General features: G+C 42.0%; 1 protein-coding gene across 3 annotated transcripts in view; it reads right to left on the bottom strand.

Moving 5' to 3' along the window:
- Positions 1–1895: 1895 nt before the first annotated feature.
- ARHGAP40 (Rho GTPase activating protein 40) overlaps positions 1896–18197 on the bottom strand; it is a 165998-nt gene continuing 149696 nt past the window's right edge. For all 3 annotated transcript variants that reach the window (XM_069243775.1, XM_069243777.1, XM_069243776.1), the window contains exons 12-15: positions 10267–10407; positions 8342–8502; positions 6105–6154; positions 1896–2847 (exon numbers count right to left, since the gene is read on the bottom strand). In XM_069243775.1, coding sequence (XP_069099876.1) covers positions 2741–2847; positions 6105–6154; positions 8342–8502; positions 10267–10407 — 459 coding nt within the window. In that variant the 3' untranslated portion in view covers positions 1896–2740. The remainder of the gene's footprint in view (positions 2848–6104; positions 6155–8341; positions 8503–10266; positions 10408–18197) is intronic.

Below are 18197 nucleotides of genomic sequence, written 5' to 3' on the forward strand. Positions count from 1 at the left end.
TGGCTAAGATGGTCAATGAGAGTCATATTGAAAACAAGTTGTAATTCATAAAGGAACCCAGGAAACAACACTCCGAATACATAAAAAGTGCAGCAGAATGAGTGTGGGTGCCACGGAATTTAACACTGGCTTTGTGTCTTAAGAAGAACACATCTGTATAGCTTGAATCAGTTTCATAGGTAAAGCACTGAAGAATGGGTGTCATAGAAGAGCAAGTCAATAAAAATAATAAGTTAAAATAAAATATACCTTGCGTTTCCAGTTTAAAAAACACAGACGTGTAGTCATTTTCCTTGAAATGTACAAAATGTAACTGAGCAGAAAAACACACAAGGGGTACATTATGGGTACGCTAGTGGTTCAAGGAAGTGTGGCACATGTATTCTTTGCTTTGCTGCTATATACCTTGAGTTTCTTGTACTATCTTAAAGAATTAAGAGTTTTGACATGTTAGAAATGGAAGAGAATGGCTGTAAATGTATATTCAAGAACTGACAACTGACAGGAACAACCAAATGAATGCTTCAATATGGTCAGATTGACTTCACTACTATTTGGATCCTGTCCAGTCTGCAGATCTACTACATTACTACAGCACCAAATTCCTTGATGTTAAAGGTCGCCAAACTGAGAAGATGCAGACAATAGCCACAGGGAATCCTTTCTAATGTCACATCTTACTCATGAACTTCTATTTACTACTTAATGATTCATATACTCTTAGTAAGGTGTCCTAAAGATTTATTTTCAGCCAATAAGTAAGAAATTAAGACAAATTGGGAATATAAGCTTTGATGATGCCTTCCAAAGGTATATAGATTGATTTTCTGGCTCACCAACGATGTGGTAAAAATTGGCTCCTTCATCTTGTAGAATGTTAAATATCCCATGAAGAACAAGAATTTTAAAGCATGGACTGTTTATTTCTAGACTCACTAGGTGACATGGCCTTCTGGGAAATACTGTGAGGAGGAAGATCAGAAACTCAAAAGAGGATCTCAACTCTTGTGCTCAGCATGACTATATTAGAATACATTTAACTGCTACCCAGATTCATGAAATATATGCAGATTTTATCAGCAGTTATCAATCTCTATTGAATGGTCACATTAACTCTGACAAACAGAATGCATGTATTACTTACCTTTGCTTATATTCATTCAAAGGCATGTTAGAGTATGTGGCAAGAGCATGAAACAGAGTGATTGGCCTGTTAAAACATCAGTGCCAAAACCATTAGTGCTCATATGTCATTGGGTATTAGGCCAACTGGCTGTTGCTTAATTTGTCATCTCTCACTTTCACTTTGGGCCCACAGTTGTGGAATGGGCGAATAACAGTGGATAACCTGTTCAATTGAAATCATTAACTGCTGTTAAACCATAATGATGTTTGTTTACATCCAATTACTACTTATAAAACCTCAAACAACCTGTATTAGGGGTGAGGTTTGACAGTGCAGTAATCAAACATTCATATTACATGCAATATATAGAGCAGATATGGAGCCTGACCCTTTCAGTCACTGGATTTCTTCAACCATCCTCTTTTAGTCACTGGCTTGATACTTTGGTAATTTCTTGAACCGCCCACTAGAGTATTTATCACTCACTTAATACTGTTGTTTGAACTGCACAGCTCCAGGGATTACTTTACAAGTATATCCCTCTCGGCCCACACTTGTTGGCTTTAATGGCTTGGGTTATAAGCACTTGTGTATTCAATCCAGACACGCTGACTTTCCTAATCCTTATTAGCTCTTTCTTTCCAACTGCACAGTAACAAATACAATAAGAAGTACGGAAGCTAAAGGCAGGTATAAATATAGAGGATATGCACATTGATTAGACAGGCACATCTCTCTTCGCATTCAAAAACATACAAAATTCCACACGTTCTTGCAGGAAAATATTTGGATCCATTTTATAAATAGTTTTGTAACAGACTGAGCAATTATACCAACAGTGCTATCACCAAACCTGGTTACAGTCGAGGTCCTATAAAAAGGAGCTATAAATTTCACATTAATGGGTGTTCATCTCATTTCTATGCCATCATGTCCAGCTAAAAATGGAATGGAAAACAGTGTTCATCATTGGCAACGCATCTTCAGGGACCTGTGACACTTTAGTGGTTGTTACCCTATATACAATTTTTTTTTTTTAATAATAGGCGCATATGATTTGTTTAGTGGTTCTGTATGTAGGTCCTGAAGGGCTTCCACTATTAGGCTTTCTCCAATCTGCTTATCTTGTCTTCTCTTCTTACGGCACTGCCACAAGGACCGTCTCCAGATCTTTATTGAAGCGTCACAAACACAAGTGGGCCACCATTCTACTCAGTCCTCTTCAGAGTACAGGTAATCCAGACGGCACTGGGTGATTTACCATAGTGATCTACACAGGCAATTAAGATAAGCATTACATCACTGGTGCCAACCTCAAGAGCAATGTAGTCCATCAGATCATGGAGGCATGCTGAAGATCGAACTAATGCACTACTGAAATCCTCACATACCCTGTCTGGGCACAGGTTAAGTTCCACAGGGCATTTCAGAACCTCTAATCGAATGTCAAGTAGTGCTGCCTATTTAGGCACCAGAAGCAGGTGCCCAAAGCTAGTTTCAGAAGACCTCTTGACTCTGGGACACCACAATCTTGAGATGCTTTAGCGAGTCACCTGATTGTCATTTAGAAACAAAGTTTTGGATCTTTTAATGACCTTCCTGGTTAGTCTTAGTCTAGAACACAGGCGGCAAAGGGGTGCTCTGCTTTATTATCCATTCCCCACTGGGATTGATATGGTACAAATCCAAGAGGTAAGTGTCTGGATCCAAGCACCGCTCACCTGTTGGGCAAAAGATCACAGTTATTAAAATAATAAAGGAGATTGATTGTTCCCACCAGATGTTTCACACCACCCACGTTTCTCATCCTACTTGTCTGTGCATCGCATGCACTCTAAATATGTTGCGCTCCTTAAAATACTCAATCTGACCACATTCTTAAGTCTTACTTTTTCACCGTAATCTAGGAGTAAGATTCTTTTTACAGATTAATAAAGTCTTTGATATGTTTCCTTACTCAGTAAGCTGCAGAAAGAAGAAACCGAATGAGGCATGAATGCATTGTGGTCCATATTACAAGTGTAGGGCTAAATTCCGACCCCTATGCAAAGAGAAGTTTTCACAGGGATCAGAATTACGACTGGTGTGACAAATATCACAAACTTGCATTTTTACTCTGCTAGATTCTGGCAGATCAAAAGTGCAGAAATTTATCAAGGGAAAGGAAACATGAATATGGCAAAATATGCAGAATATGTTGTGTTAAATATCAATTCTGCATTTTATGCCCTATTCTGAAAGTGAAAACTTGGAATAGGACGTAATTACCGCAAGTGGTTCATATCTCACCCTCAGGTAATAGTGCTTACCACGAGTGGTAAATATCACACCCCATTCTGCCCATCTAGTAAGGAAGGCCACTGTCTTGCATATGTGCTTCGTGACTAGCCAAGCTATATGAAGTAAGCATAACTTATGGTGAGCTAATGATAAACGGGTTTTCAAGATAGTGCCTGAGCAAATAAAAAATAAATAAAATACGGAAGGCTGGAAAGTGTATTCACATGGACAATGACAAGGATTCAGGCGTGGGCCACATTTATGGTTAGTATTTTTATCATTATGGTTATTGTTCTAATAATTATTGTCACGGTCATGAATTTATTGTAATTATAATATTGTTATTATCATTAGTATTGGTATTATTATTGTTGTTATTCCTTTCAATTACATGATGGCAAGTGAGGTGGGATAACTGAGACCTGTGGTGACTGGCTTCACTCCTTAGGAGGACTTTAAGCAACAGCGCTCCCTTGCGGCACTTGTCACATTGTCTCTCATGCCCCGCCCACGGCAGCAATGTGCCTGACAGGTCCCCAATAATGCCCTTTCAGGGGAACCGGCTCCTTTGGATATCTCCTGATTTCGTAGGAAGTGGGTCTGTGACTAAGTCTGTCATCAGATCATAAATATCATTAGTAAAGAAGGTGCAGTGGCACCGTTGCCCAGGTGTATGTAGGAGCCGCTGCATCCCAATGATGTCTGTCTGGTTTTTTCCCCTAAGTGGAGACTAAAGGCTCCTTCACCTGTCTGCCTTACGGCCCGTGGCACAGTAATCACGCACCGGCGCTGTCTATTACGTATAAATGCACCTACAAAACAACACTACAACAACAATCTGATGCATGCCTGTCAGGTGATCGAAGGTCTGGTGAGACGTCTCTGTAGATTAGACCATAATGGAGTAAGCAGGGGAAGCCATTAACAAGAAAGGCACTCCTTTCACAGGCAGCTCTGGGCGAGATGTGCTATGAGCTCACCAATAAAGGCAGACCAGGTAGAACATGGTTTCCTCGTAGAAGACAACAGAATACAACTTTTATTGATTTGTGAAGTAGCTCAATAGATTAAGCTCCCGCTGTAGGGATCCATATGCAGGTCCACTAGAATTATGCAGGAGCGGAATCCCAAATTATGCAGCAGGCTCGGCTAAATTATGCGACAAATTAAGGCAAATTATGCATCTTAATACGACACATTTTGTGTTGGAATTACGTCATTATTTCGCTATTTTGAACGTTAACACAATCTGGCAAGGTTCCACACAGTTGTACCATTAGGACCAGAAATAGGCATCAGAAAACTAACCAGTTAATCTTTGCGAACGGTCTGCCTTTGTGTGGCAACACGTGTTGCGACTTGCATATTGCCAAATTTTGATCCTTTTTACCTAGGAACTTTTTCTGATGAAATCTGCAGATTACGCAGCAGATGATGGATTATGTGGAAAGTGCAGAACATCTGCAATTTTGCTGAAAATGTTCAGCTGCAAAATTGCACAATTCCAGTGGATGTGTGCAATTTACATTCCACTGGATTCAATCCTAGTACGGCAGCCCAGAGTCTTCATGTGCCAGTCGCCAAGAACTGCGTGCCAGGTGAATTGCACAAGTATGAGTTCCAGTGGCGCCAACCAAGCCAACCATCTTTCCAGGGTTTTGAAAAAACTAACAATTTAGTTGGTTAATTTAAACATCTGATAAAACTCCAATGATTAAATCGGTATCGGCATTTAAGATAAAAAACACCAATTGCTAAATTGTAAATGAAGCACATGGAAAGGCAATCAAACCTCTCTGAACCCAAAGGAGCCACTCTTCTTACTTACATTCTCTAATGTTGATTGAGGTATTAAAACTCCCTGAAAATACATTTAGAGTAAATAGTAATGAAACTCTAGATTGCACCACACTGTTTTTTTTTTTTTTTTTTTATCTAAAATCAACCCATGACGGAGCTGAATTCCAGAAACAGCAGTTCTCATAGGGTCTCTAGGAAATCTGAGATGCTTCTAATCCAAGCCGCTCAACTGGGTTAAGATGTGTGACCTGGCCACCTCACCCCTCCTTCCTGTGCCACTGATGAATTTTGTGTTAGCACTGGGAACCCCTACATACATGCCAAATGCGTGTATTATTGCTCAATGATTGAACAAACGTCTGAAAACCATTAAAAAATAAAAAATGCCCTACATGATGCGTTTCTTCCTTTCCTCGGTTTTGCTTCTCTAGCTATTTTTCTTCTACGAAAACCTTTACTTTTCTCCCACGTCCCTTTTTCACATCCAAACCTTGGTGCCTGCAGTGATGACCGGGTTCAAAAATGGATCAACGACTAGGAAGGGAACTTAAACAACGCACACTGAAGCCCAAGTATACATTTACTGTGTTAGGTAAATGCAGAGATATACTAGTTGCAACTTTTTTCACAGAACAAAAATTAAATATAGATAAATGCCAATAAAATGTGCAAAGAATAAATATAGTTAAACAGAAGGAATACTAAAAAATAAATACAATAAAACTTGGGCCGCTCAACATAGGCATTTATGATCCAGAGCAAAGATGCCAAAATGTTAACTCTATCCTCAAGCTTGAAAATACCATGTAGAGCTTCGTTCATGTCTAAGAGCAAACACCCAAACACAGTGCACCCCATTTCTATGGTATTAACATCTAGGCCCTGTCTGTCCACTTACTGATATTTCCGCCAACTTCATACAGGAGGAGGTTAGAAGAATCAACGGAGCTAGGAGAAGAACAGAAAAAATAGCCATTAGAAGTCGAGCAAATATTTGTAGCAAAGTAGATTTAAGGGGGGGGGGGCGGGAGTACAATGGGCGAGGAAAGGAAATTGCTGGGTAGAGAAAATGACAAGTGGAAGTTATGGTGAGAGTGAAGAGTACATGCACTGAAAGACTAAGAACTGAGTGGACATAGAGAGTTGTGCGTGGTACATACAAAGGAAGAAAGGAGATCAACTCACATTATGGAGTAGGGTGACTAGTGACAGAGAACTGTATGACAGCAGAGTTGAGGTAGAAATGTATATCAAGTCCTTAAAAAAAATATAAGAAAACGACACACCGATAGAGAGGGAGCAAGAGGTCTATGCAGGAAGACATTTGCAGTGGTAGAAACTAATGAAGAGAACTGCATGGAAACAAATGAATATTCTGCTCTAGTCGAAAATGATACATTTCTACAAATTACCTCAGCACGAAACTCAATCATTTACACTGGCAAATCCCAACACCCAGGCATTATGACCAACTATCACTCTGCTAGGGTCAGGGACACTTTAAATTATCTTTCTCTGTACCATCTTCAGTCAACAGAACGTGGGCTTTTGACAAGTAGAGACAGGGCCTCTGAATCTGTACCACTCATTTTCTGGAACAGGTGAGCCATCCATAGTCAACTAGAAGGATGTCTGCATTTTATCATTAAACCTAAAACAATAATATAGTAAAATGCTTTTTAGAGCACTCAAGAGTTCCTAAGAAAGTACCCTTTGCACAAGAAGCAGATTGTTTTTCAACTCTGAAGCCATCACCCAGCATCACCAAAGCTGAGGATTTCCTGCTAAGGAGCACCATAAGAGCAGAACATGCAGCTTAAAGAGGCTGTGGAACCACCTATACCCTCACGCCAGCCTGAAGCAATGCCAATTTAAGACCTGGTCCAGGGAGCCCAAGCATAAATCCTCTGATCCTATCTCCTTGTTGGCAGTTCTATATCTACTGGTAATATAGAAACACTGCCCGTTTTCACTGCCTATATCATTGAAATGACTGCCCCACACTTCTTAGGGCGATTCTTTCTTGGGATGTATTTTCATAAACTCTGCCTGCTTTGCCCTTTTCCTTCCAGTGTATCCTGGCACTGTTCTGTTTTCTTAAATGTTGATAAAACACATTAATGTTAGTCACACAGGAGCCTCCATGGTTCTCCGTGGTGGCTGTGCAAAGCTTCCTGCATGCAGTCTGCTCTGGGGACTATTTCCAAAGATGAGGCCTCTTGAGGAAATAACCCATTAGCAACACATCACTGCATTTCTTCTGTTGAACTTTGCTGCTGTGTGTGAAGAAAAACTTAGTAAGTAAATCATTGACAATTGTTGATCAATAGCATCGCTTACTGTTTTTGATCTTCTGTTTTTTTTATAGATAGTGTAAATGGCTGACCAGGAACCAGAACACAATTATGGGTCAGGACGCTGCCTAATTAATGAGTAGTAAAATTAATTCGATGGAACATGGTTGAAAAAACAGTGTTTCTAAAGTATGGGAATTCAATAATATAGGCAGATCGCACCACACATCAGGATCGCCTAATCAGCGACTTTATCAAAATTAACCAAATTATAAAATTGTCAAAGTCCCATCAACCAGGCACGGCACTGGGCAGACCATACTTGAAGATAAATCTAACACTGCCCTTTTTAAAGATGCAGGGGGTTAACTCAAATATTATCTATTCCTAAATACGAAGTGAATTACATTGATTTAATTCAAAATATTCAGTTAACTTCCAGACAACCTTGTCACCTCTTGTGGAGGTGCACTGCTGGCCCTTGCTTATGCAATCCATATTTTCCTTCATTTGCCCTTCTCCTGCAGTTTTTCATCTTCCCCCTATAAATACTTTCACAAATGGCATCTTCCAAAGACATCTGACCTCAGCAGTTATATGAATTAGCAAAGCTCTGGTTCTACAACAGTCCTAGCAGAACTTCCTGATTGCTTGCATAAGTCAAGCACTTGAAACTAATGGCCCTAGACTCTTGGACTTTGATGGGTGATGAGAGCCTGGATACTTAAAATATGTGAGTTTCAAATATTCTTATAACAACTAAGCAACCTGCGAAGGTTCTTCCATGGGGGTTGGTATTTGGAGATTCAACTTAGTCTTAGATAGAGAGCATAATAGTTACCATTTGAGAAGCCCGACCATGTTCACCAGGTTACAGCTTCTCTGACACAGATATTTTTGAAACAAACTTAGAACATCAGCAGCTCGCGTCCCATTGTCCAAGTGCACTTCTAGTGAGTCTTTCAGGAACACCGATGCCTGGATCTTCACCATCTTGCAAGGCTAAATCACAAAAATAATGTAAATAGGCAAAAAAAGCGGACTTTATTAGAAGTTTAATTTTCAAACAATTTAACACACAAACTTAAAATGCATCTATACATATACAAAAAATTCTTAAGTAAAATCTTTAAATTAGGGTATGAGCTATGAAATCAGATTTCCATAAAACACAGCTGACTAGAAGACAATGTCGGTATGTTGAGTTCTGACACGTGGATTGTGAAGGCAAAGTCCCAGTCTATATTGAGAAATATCTTTCTAGACTGCAATTGTTTGATGCGTCCTCTACACCCACATAACATGCTGGGAGACTTTTTCAGATTACATTAAGATATGTGATTCGCGGTGTTTCACTGAAGTTTGATGCCTTTAGTGCTAAGTGACGGAGGTGGTTTCAGTATTTCACGGCAGACATTCCACAGAGAAGGAATATGGGGCTTTTTATTGGCACTGGCAATTGTTGCTATTTGGGGATCCCATGGGCTCTAGGGCACAGTGAATTCTGAATGTTAGCATAGAATATCTATGCAAAGACTCGCTGTGCATGTCGAGACAACCTTTCTGGTGCCTGCAGAGGCAGGTGGGTCTGAGACAATAAAACCACACTTAGGAGCAATGTGGAGGAACTTTCAATGTGCTATAAATATCAGAGTGCATAGCATTCTCAATAGCAGAGGAGCGACCCTTGTCCAGATTTCACTTGAATGATGGCATTTTGCCTGACTGCATTACCTAACAAATGTGTTCTTCAATATCTGGGCTTGTAGGTCAAGCTGGTAAGGTAAGCTCTGCAACAATTCACTGCTGTCTTTTTTTCCTTTCAAAGCCTACGTACACCACAGGTCCGGCCTATTGGCTTTGCCGAAGCTTTTGTTATCTGGCAACACCGTGGTGAGAAAAATGTCTGCTCTATATACTAAGTATAAAAGCAAAAAGAACAGACGATGGGCAGAATGCTGACAATGCAAACATTCACAAGGATCTGGGTTTGCTCCATTGTTTTTTTGCTGAAAACGCCACCCCAGTTTGGGCCCAGCCATATGCAAATGAGACTTGAGCCTGTTCCCCATGGGAATAGTCCAGCCTAAACTGCCAGGCCAGGTCCTCTCTGGATAGCAATCAAGCATCAGCCAGGGTAGCTTGAATCCTGTAGCGCAGTGAGCACGTGACCCATGTCTGGCCATACCCTTCCCACTTAGGGCGACAAAGGCAAAAAGAACAGATGATGGACAGAATGCTGAACAAAGCAAACATCTACCTCCAGTCACAAGGATCTGGGTTTAATCCATCCTTTTATTTGCAACCACGCCACCCCAGTTTGGACCAAGCCATATGGAAATCGGTCTTCAGCCTGTTCCTCATGGGATGTTTTGTATCTCGTTTTAGCTTTATATTCTGCATGGGTTCTCTATAAGCATCAAATAAATAAACACATTTGAGAGGACTTTGAAAGTGCATTCTAGGCTAACTAAATTTCAGGGTGTGCAGCTATGATTGTGTTGGTTAAAGGCTACCATGCCAAGGATTCTGGAGAAAAAAGGGAGCTATAGTATGAGACAATAGTTTAAGGAGAAAGAGGGGAAGCAGAAGATTTTTTCAAGTCTTAGGAGGACTGTACCAGGTTTGAATAAGTTGATGCTAGCTGCAACATTTTTTAAATGTAAAATTGGAGAGGTGGGGTTATATAAGACAGTGATTTGCTGATCTTCATGGTAAAATATTGCAGCGGTCTCAGGACTGGTTTGCAAAGCAAATGTCAGTTACCTCCCCTTGAGTCTTCTCCGTCCGGTCTTTATCCATATGGATCTTCCGGAGCAGATTCTTGATCCGTCTGTCATAGAATTGGTATCGACGTGCACTGTTCTCGTTCAGTTTCCTCACTTGAGCCATCAGAAATGATGAGACCTGAATTAAACAATGGGAATAGATGAAATTATTATTATACCAAATATCACAAAGGGAATGGTAATTGTAGGCTTGCCAATAGCTGAAAAAGTATGGACAAAATAAAATCCACTTTAGGAAGTGGTCAACAACGGCATAATGATTCTAAAACTATTCAGAATGGCATAAGCCGGCACTACATTAAACAATATTACACACAATACACAAAGTTCAGTGTTAAAGACAAATAGTGATGGAAATTAGAGCAGTAACCCGACTTGTCTGAAAACAGAATGTTTCAGTGTAAATTTGAGGGATATTCTCCCCCTTCTTACACACTGAAGTAAAGACCAAGATGATGGTTTTCTAAAATTGATCATGCAATGATGCACAGTAATCAAGTAACGTGGAATTGTCAAACCAACTAATGTGATCACCCTTGAACAGTATTTGAACACTGCTTGTTATGGTGAAAATTACTATGAACTACTGACATCAAAACTATAATTCCCAAAAGTTCTTTGTATTATCCACTGTAAGGGATTCTTTTCAAATTGTTGTGGGTCTTCTGCACACTCGCTGCTTTGATATTTTTCAGTAGGATCAATACATTTCTTAAGAGTAACCCAAAATTTAAAGCATGCAATGATGCCTTACTGTACCACTCAAGCGTGAGAGGGGCAATTCCTATCAAGGACAAAGGAAAAATCAACTGTCTTCTTTGGCATGGTGCCCGAAAATTCTGCCCTAAATATGTTCTGGCAAAATATCTTGTTCCAAATATTGTTTACATAAATATCACACTACTAGACTTAAGATTAGCAAATCTACACCTATCTGAGCGATGTTTTTAGTAAAAGACATTTAGGACACAATACTTATGTCTGACAACAACTTTGTTAAAGATATTCTCGCACACAACCGTTTGCAATACAAACATTTTTCCTAAACATTTCAGCATAGGTGTAGTATGTAGTATGCAGGCTTCTAATTAGAAATGTTAATATTATACACAGGAACTGAATATCTCCCGTTGTTCAACATTTTCTCATCACAAGGGAGATCTAGAGCTAGAACTTTCTTTTAAGAAATTAAGATCACTACATTTTATTTTGCTGGTGACCAGTGATTTCACATACGATCCTATGCAGCAAACCTCTGCACACATGCCTCCGCAATAGAAATCAAAAGCCCTGTCCGAGCTCTGCTAGGCTACACAAAAAGCACAGAAAATGCAGTGGCGCAGGATCTTAGTTAGGACTTAAAGACCGCTTATAATAGCCACCAGCGAATACACAATCCATTCTGTACCACTCGCTAAAGATCACGCAAAAACAGCAGAAAGGTATCCACAAGTATATGCATAAATAGGGAAAGCATGGAAAGAGATGGTCCCACTAAGAGTCATGTAGTCTGGCTTTACCATGCAGGACATCAGTGGGTTCAGGCTCTCGGGAGCGCCGTCACTGTAGAACTGAAAGCGCTACCTACTTTTTTGGATAGTTGTGTTATGAGGATTATGAAATGAACACCACTGGAGTCACTAACTATTGGATTTGACCCTCTCTGCAGAGTCACCACAAAACCTTTTGCTTTGAACCCTCCCGCTTTCTGAAATCTGTTTTTGTTGGCTTTACTACAATGTGCACTTCACTACTGCTAACCAGTTCTAAAGTGCTTGTGCTCTCTCCCTAAAACTTGGCAAAATTTGTTTAACCCTGATTGGCACCTTCAACTTAACATATAGGTCCCCAGTATATGGTACTACATGTACTCATTGCCTGTAAATTAAACGCTACTAGTGGGCCTGCAGCACTTGTTGTGCCACTCACTAAAGTAACCTTTCAAAACATCTTAAGACTCCTATTGCAACGTGCTGTACAGCATTATACAGCTAATTAGACCTAGCATAATAAACCTTTTGATAGACCAAAACTTTTCTTTCTAACATATATGTCATCCCTGGGTAGGTCCTAAAATGCCCTTATGGCAGTGTGCATTGTATTTAAAGCACAGGACATGTGATTTTAAGTTTTATATGTTGTGGTAGTGAAAAACTCCAAAATTGGTTTTTACTACTGTAAGGCCTACCTCTCCTATAGGATAACATTTAGTTACCTTGTAACATTGAAAAAATGATACCTTTTGATTAAGAAAAGGTGGAAGTGTCATGTTTGGACTTAAAATAATTGTAATTTGAAAAACCTCTTTAATAGTAAAGTGGGATTTAAAGTCACAATTCTGAGAATGCCACTTTTAGAAAGATGGCATTTTCTTGTCCCAACCATTTGGTTTCTGCAGTCTATGTTATAGGTCACTGGACTGTGAACAGCTTGGCAGTTGACATTTGTGTATTCCTCGCAAATAGTGAGACGAACTGGTGATTAGATGTCAGTGGGATGGGCCACCCTGCTAGGATAGGTGGTGCAGAGCAGGCCCCTGTCCCACTTAGATTTCGAAGGGCTGCCTTCAGGACACACACAAAGGTACATGGAACCAGTCATTTCTAACTCATGACTATTTCGAGCCTTTTCAGGGGAAGAACTTTCCAGAACCAGGTGGGAGGGTAAGCAAGGACGTCACCCCCTACTTCAAAGGCTGGCACCAGGTATAAGTATGGAAACTCATGAGCCACTTTTCAGTACACTGCTGGGCCTGCGGACATTACAGAGGAAGGATTGCCATGTTCCCAAGAGAAATGCCCTGCTGCTTCAGCAAGCCTGGTTTTTCAGAGGACTGCCTTGCTGCTTGAGGCTCAACTTCTCCCCCAGAAAACTACCCTGCTGCTTTGAGGTTTGGCCTGCTCTCTGAGAAGAAAGGTTGGAATGACTTGCTTCATATCCCAGGCTAACCTGAGTGACTCCAAGTGTCAGTTGGCTAACCTCCTGTTTTAAGCTACAGGGACACAACAAACTTCAAAGGCCCCCATGCACCTGCCCAGCTGAACAGTTGGAACTGGACCTGCCTAGACCTGCAACTAGACCCGCCTCAGCCCTGCTGAAATCTGAGAGTGAGTCTCTGATGCCCAAGAGATGCCTCTCACAATCCTGAACCCTTGGCTGGCATCAAAGTGTTCTTTTTTCTAAGAAAAGGAAAAAATCCTGAAGTATTGGATTCTTCTCAGAGGATTCTTATTATGTTACTTTTTCAGCGGAACTAACCTGGTCCCTGTATCCAGCTCGCATTCTATCATGGTCGGCTTTCACCTATGACTTTCCTCCAGTTGAGCACGACCTGATGACCACAATGGTGCTTTGTGCTTTTAGGTGCTACATCTACCTAAAACTTTGAAACTGCATATCGCTGGTTCTACTAATTAGATTTTGTTGTTCTGGTATCATTTTAGTAATTAAAAGTTACTATATTGTTCACTATTGCTAGGTGGTGGTGTCATCCCTGTGAGTTTGACGGCCCCGCGTTGGGACCGCCAAACTCGTAATGACCCCAATATTATCTAAATTTCAAGAACACTATTCTTCTGTCACTGCTAGTAGTCTGCACAAACATTCAGACTTGACCAAGAGTAGCAAACCTGTATATAATGATATAAATATACATTCATTCACAATGTTCAATGTCTCTCACTAGTTCCATCCAGTGTGTGCATATTTAAATAGGTGTGCTTCCCCCTCAAGGCTAATGTTATTAAAACCATGCTTAGTGACAATGTTGCAGGTGGTTTTAAAGCAGGCACAATCATCAGGATGAAGCTTTGTCTGGGTGTGCAGAGATATAATACCTTTCAAATTGTACCCCAAAATTTTTTCCACTTAAGGGTTATTTATGTGGAGGTCACAATTTGAAAAATGCAAAATCCCTTTGCTTTTTGTCGTCCTTTAGATGCTCATCCATATTGCCAAGAGTTTCTGTAACATAATGTGTAACTCTGATGAGTACATTTACTATGTTAACTTAACTTGGTTCAGCACACTAATCAACCGAAGGGTTATCTTGACGCTGCTAGGTATGATGACCGGCATAGAAACTAGAAAAGAGTAGTCTTTAGCCGTTTCCTAAAAAGCTAGTAGTCAGTGCATACACGGATTTTTTTTTTTTTTTTTTTTTTTAAAGGCAGTTGCTTCCAATAGTGGGGGGCCAGATAACAATAAGCTCTACCCCCGCTTTAGATTTTTTTTATGTGTGGAATAGCCAAGAGCGCTTTACCACTTGATCACAGTTGACTCATATGACAGTAGGGCAGGCCTCCATGCCTGCCCTGCGCTGAGAAAACCACTGCAATGCCAAACCGGAATGACGCAGCCTGGCTCCCCGACTGGAAATCAACCAGCGATGCGACCGGAACTTCGACACACGGCCCACTGGATCGATGCATAGCCCAGCCGGAATGACGCAGCCAGACTTCCTGCAAGGGGAACGGACGCAGTGCTTGCGTGCGACAGAAATTTCCCCGCATCGCCCACAGGATCGATGCAGCTCCTGTGACTTCGGCCTGCAAGTCCAGGATTTCTCCGCATCATCCCCGGGGCGTCCAAATACCCCGCAACCCGAAGAGGATCCATGTCTGCGCACCAGAAAGCGAAGCAAAGCCCTTGTTGCATGGAAAAGCATTGACGTATTGTCTGTGTGCGCCCAGAGAAACTGACGCATACCTCTCTGTTTTCCACCCATCTCCTCCTCTGCGGTCCCATGCGGATAATGCGCAAACCAGGTACTTTGTGCTTGCAAGAGACACTTACTGCTTTTTAAGAAATAAAGACTGGTAATTATACATAAAGTGATATTTCAACTTGTACTTATCAAATCTTGATCGTTTTGACCTTAATCTACTCAGCTAAATATTCTATATTTTTCTAAACCTGTGAAGTGTATTTTTGTGGTGTTTGCACTCTGTTATTGCATGATTTATTGCACAAATACTTTACATATTGCCTTCTATGTTAAGCCTGACTGCTCAGTGCCAAGCTACTAGAGGGTGGGCACAGCATAATCTGGATTGTGTGTGACTTACTCTGACTAGAGTGAGGGTCCTTGCTTGCCCAGGGGGTAACCTGACTGCCAACCAAAGACCCCATTACTAACACTTTGGAGAATAACTCCAGGTTAATTATAGGTCAGTGTCTAGTTTTGACTCTGATAACAATATGTGGCTTTTCACAACTTCATGTTTTTGTGATGTGAAACCGGATCAGGCAGTGATCAGTCCAGACCAATGGAGAAGGCGGAGAGCAGATGAGATCAGGGGAGTCGGTGAATACAAGATCTAGCATGTGTCAGGCTCCATGTGTAGGATCAGTTATTTTCTGTAATAGGCCCAAGATCTCAAGGTCAGAAAAAAGTTGAGCGACCTCTGGCTCTGAAGAACTGTCCCAATGATAGTAAGTTGCCGAGCAGAAGAAAGTGCTGTGAGACGAGTATGTGAGGGGGTGATAAAGTCAATCAACTTAAGGGAGAAATCCCTTTTTGAGATGGACATCATTTTAACACACCTGGCTTTAGAAGGCCATGATAGATATTTGCATACTTTAAATATTAAAATGGTCTACAAGTTTCTTTCAATTATACCCAGCTGTTAAAGGGTGTCCAGATCTACAAACATCTCTATGTTAAAAGCACTCTTAAGGGGTTGAGCCTTATTACTGAAACCACAGCAGGTAAATAAGGAGACCCCCATGGTGCACCTCATCATTCCTAGTTCTGCACCTTCATTACTGTGTGGTTTTCTCCATTGAGTATGGGGTGTGAAAATGCAAACGGTTTAATATCTGCTCACACTAGTACTGCAGGGATTATCCTAGTGAAAAGTATGCTGCCTAAACCATATGGGTGGCAATTACTACACTGTTTATAACTCAATAAGGATAAGCAGTACATGTGGAATAAGGCATCAGTGTCACATTAAGTACCATCTTGCCAGGCATGTTACCCCCATTTTTTACTTGTGTGTCAGTTTGTTTTTGCCTGTCTCACTGGGATCCTGCTAGCTAGGACCCCAGTGCTCATAGTTGTGGCCTGAATGTGTTCCCTGTGTGGTACCTAACTGTGTCACTGAGGCTCTGCTAACCAGAACCTCAGTGCTTATGCTCGCTCTATCTTTTAAATTGTCACTGCATGCTAGTGACCATATTTACCAATTCTGATTGGCACACTGGACCACCCTTATAATTCCGTAGTATATGGTACCTAGGCACCCAGGGTATTGGGGTTCCAGGAGATCCATATGGGCTGCAGCATTTCTTTTGCCACCCATAGGGAGCTCAGATCAATATTACACAGGACTGCCACTGCAGCCTGAGTGAAATAACATCCACGTTATTTCACAGCCATTTCACACTGTACTTAAGTAACTTATAAGTCACCTATATGTCTAACCCTCACTTGGTGAAGGTTAGGTGCAAAGTTACTAAGTGTGAGGGCACCCTGGCACTAGCCAATGTGCCCCCACATAGTTCAGGGCTATTTCCCCGGACTTTGTGAGTGTGGAACACCATTACACGCATGCACTACATATAGGTTAATACCTATATGTAGCTTCACAATGATAACTCCGAATATGCCCATGTAACATGTCTAAGATCATGGAATTGTTCCCCCCCCCCCCATGCCAAATCTGGTATTGGGGTGCCAATCCAATGCATCCCCGGGGCTCCAGCATGGACCCCGGGTACTGCCAAACCAGTTCTCTGGGGCTTTCACTGCAGCTACCGCTGCTGCCAACCCACAGACAGGCTTCTGGGGTCTGGGCAGCCCAGTCCCAGGAAGGCAGAACAAAGGATTTCCTCTGAGAGGGTGTTACACCCTTTCCCTTTGGAAATGGGTGTTAAGGGCTTGAGAGGAGTAGCCTCTCCTGGACTCTGGAAATGCTTTGAAGGGCACAGATGGTGCCCACCTTGCATAAACCAGTCTACACCGGTTCAGGGATCCCCCAGCCCCTGCTCTGGCACGAAACTGGACAAAGGAAAGGGGAGTGACCACTCCCCTGTCCATCACCACTCCAGGGGTGGTGCCCAGAGCTCCTCCAGTGTGTCCCAGACCTCTGCCATCTTGAATGCAGGGGTGTGAGGGCACAATGGAGGTCTCCGAGTTGCCAGTGCCAGCAGGTGACATCAGAGACCCCTCCTGATAGGTGCTTACCGGACTAGGTGGCCAATCCTCCTCTGAGGGCTATTTAGGGTCTCTCCTGTGCGCTTCTTGTCAGATAACGAATGCAAGAGCTCACCAGAGTTCCTCTGCATCTCCCTCTTTGACTTCTGCCAAGGATCGACTGCTGACTGCTCCAGGATGCCTGCAAAACTGCAACAAAGTAGCAAGAAGACTACCAGTGACATTGTAGCACCTAATCCTGCTGGCTTTCTCGACTGTTTCCTGGTGTTGCATGCTGTGAATGCTGTCTTCCTTCACCCTGCACTGGAAGTCAAGAAGAAATCTCCCATGGGTCGACGGAATCTTCCCCCTGCTAATGCAGGCACCAAACTTCTGCTTCACCGGTCCTCTGGGTCCCCTCTCATCGTGACGAGTGTGGTCCCTGGAACACAGAAGCTGGATCCAAGTGACCCGGACAGTCCAGTGGTCCATCTGTCCAAATTTGGTGGAGGTAAGTCCTTGCCTCCCCACGCCAGACAGTAATCCTGTGAAATGCAGCTGCTAGGGCTTCTGTGCACTTTTGCAAGGAATCCTTCGTGCACAGCACAGCCCAGGTCCCCAGCACTCCATCCTGCATCGTTCAAATCGCTGAGTTGACCACCGGCTTCGTGGGACTATCCTTTGTAGTATTGAGACGACCGCCGTGCTCAGTTTTCTTGAACCCGTTGTAGGAGGCTGGCCTGGCTTGTAGTGGGTACCAGAGGTACTTA

This window comes from Pleurodeles waltl, chromosome 7, assembly GCF_031143425.1.
Source record: "Pleurodeles waltl isolate 20211129_DDA chromosome 7, aPleWal1.hap1.20221129, whole genome shotgun sequence".
Lineage (NCBI taxonomy): Eukaryota > Metazoa > Chordata > Amphibia > Caudata > Salamandridae > Pleurodeles > Pleurodeles waltl.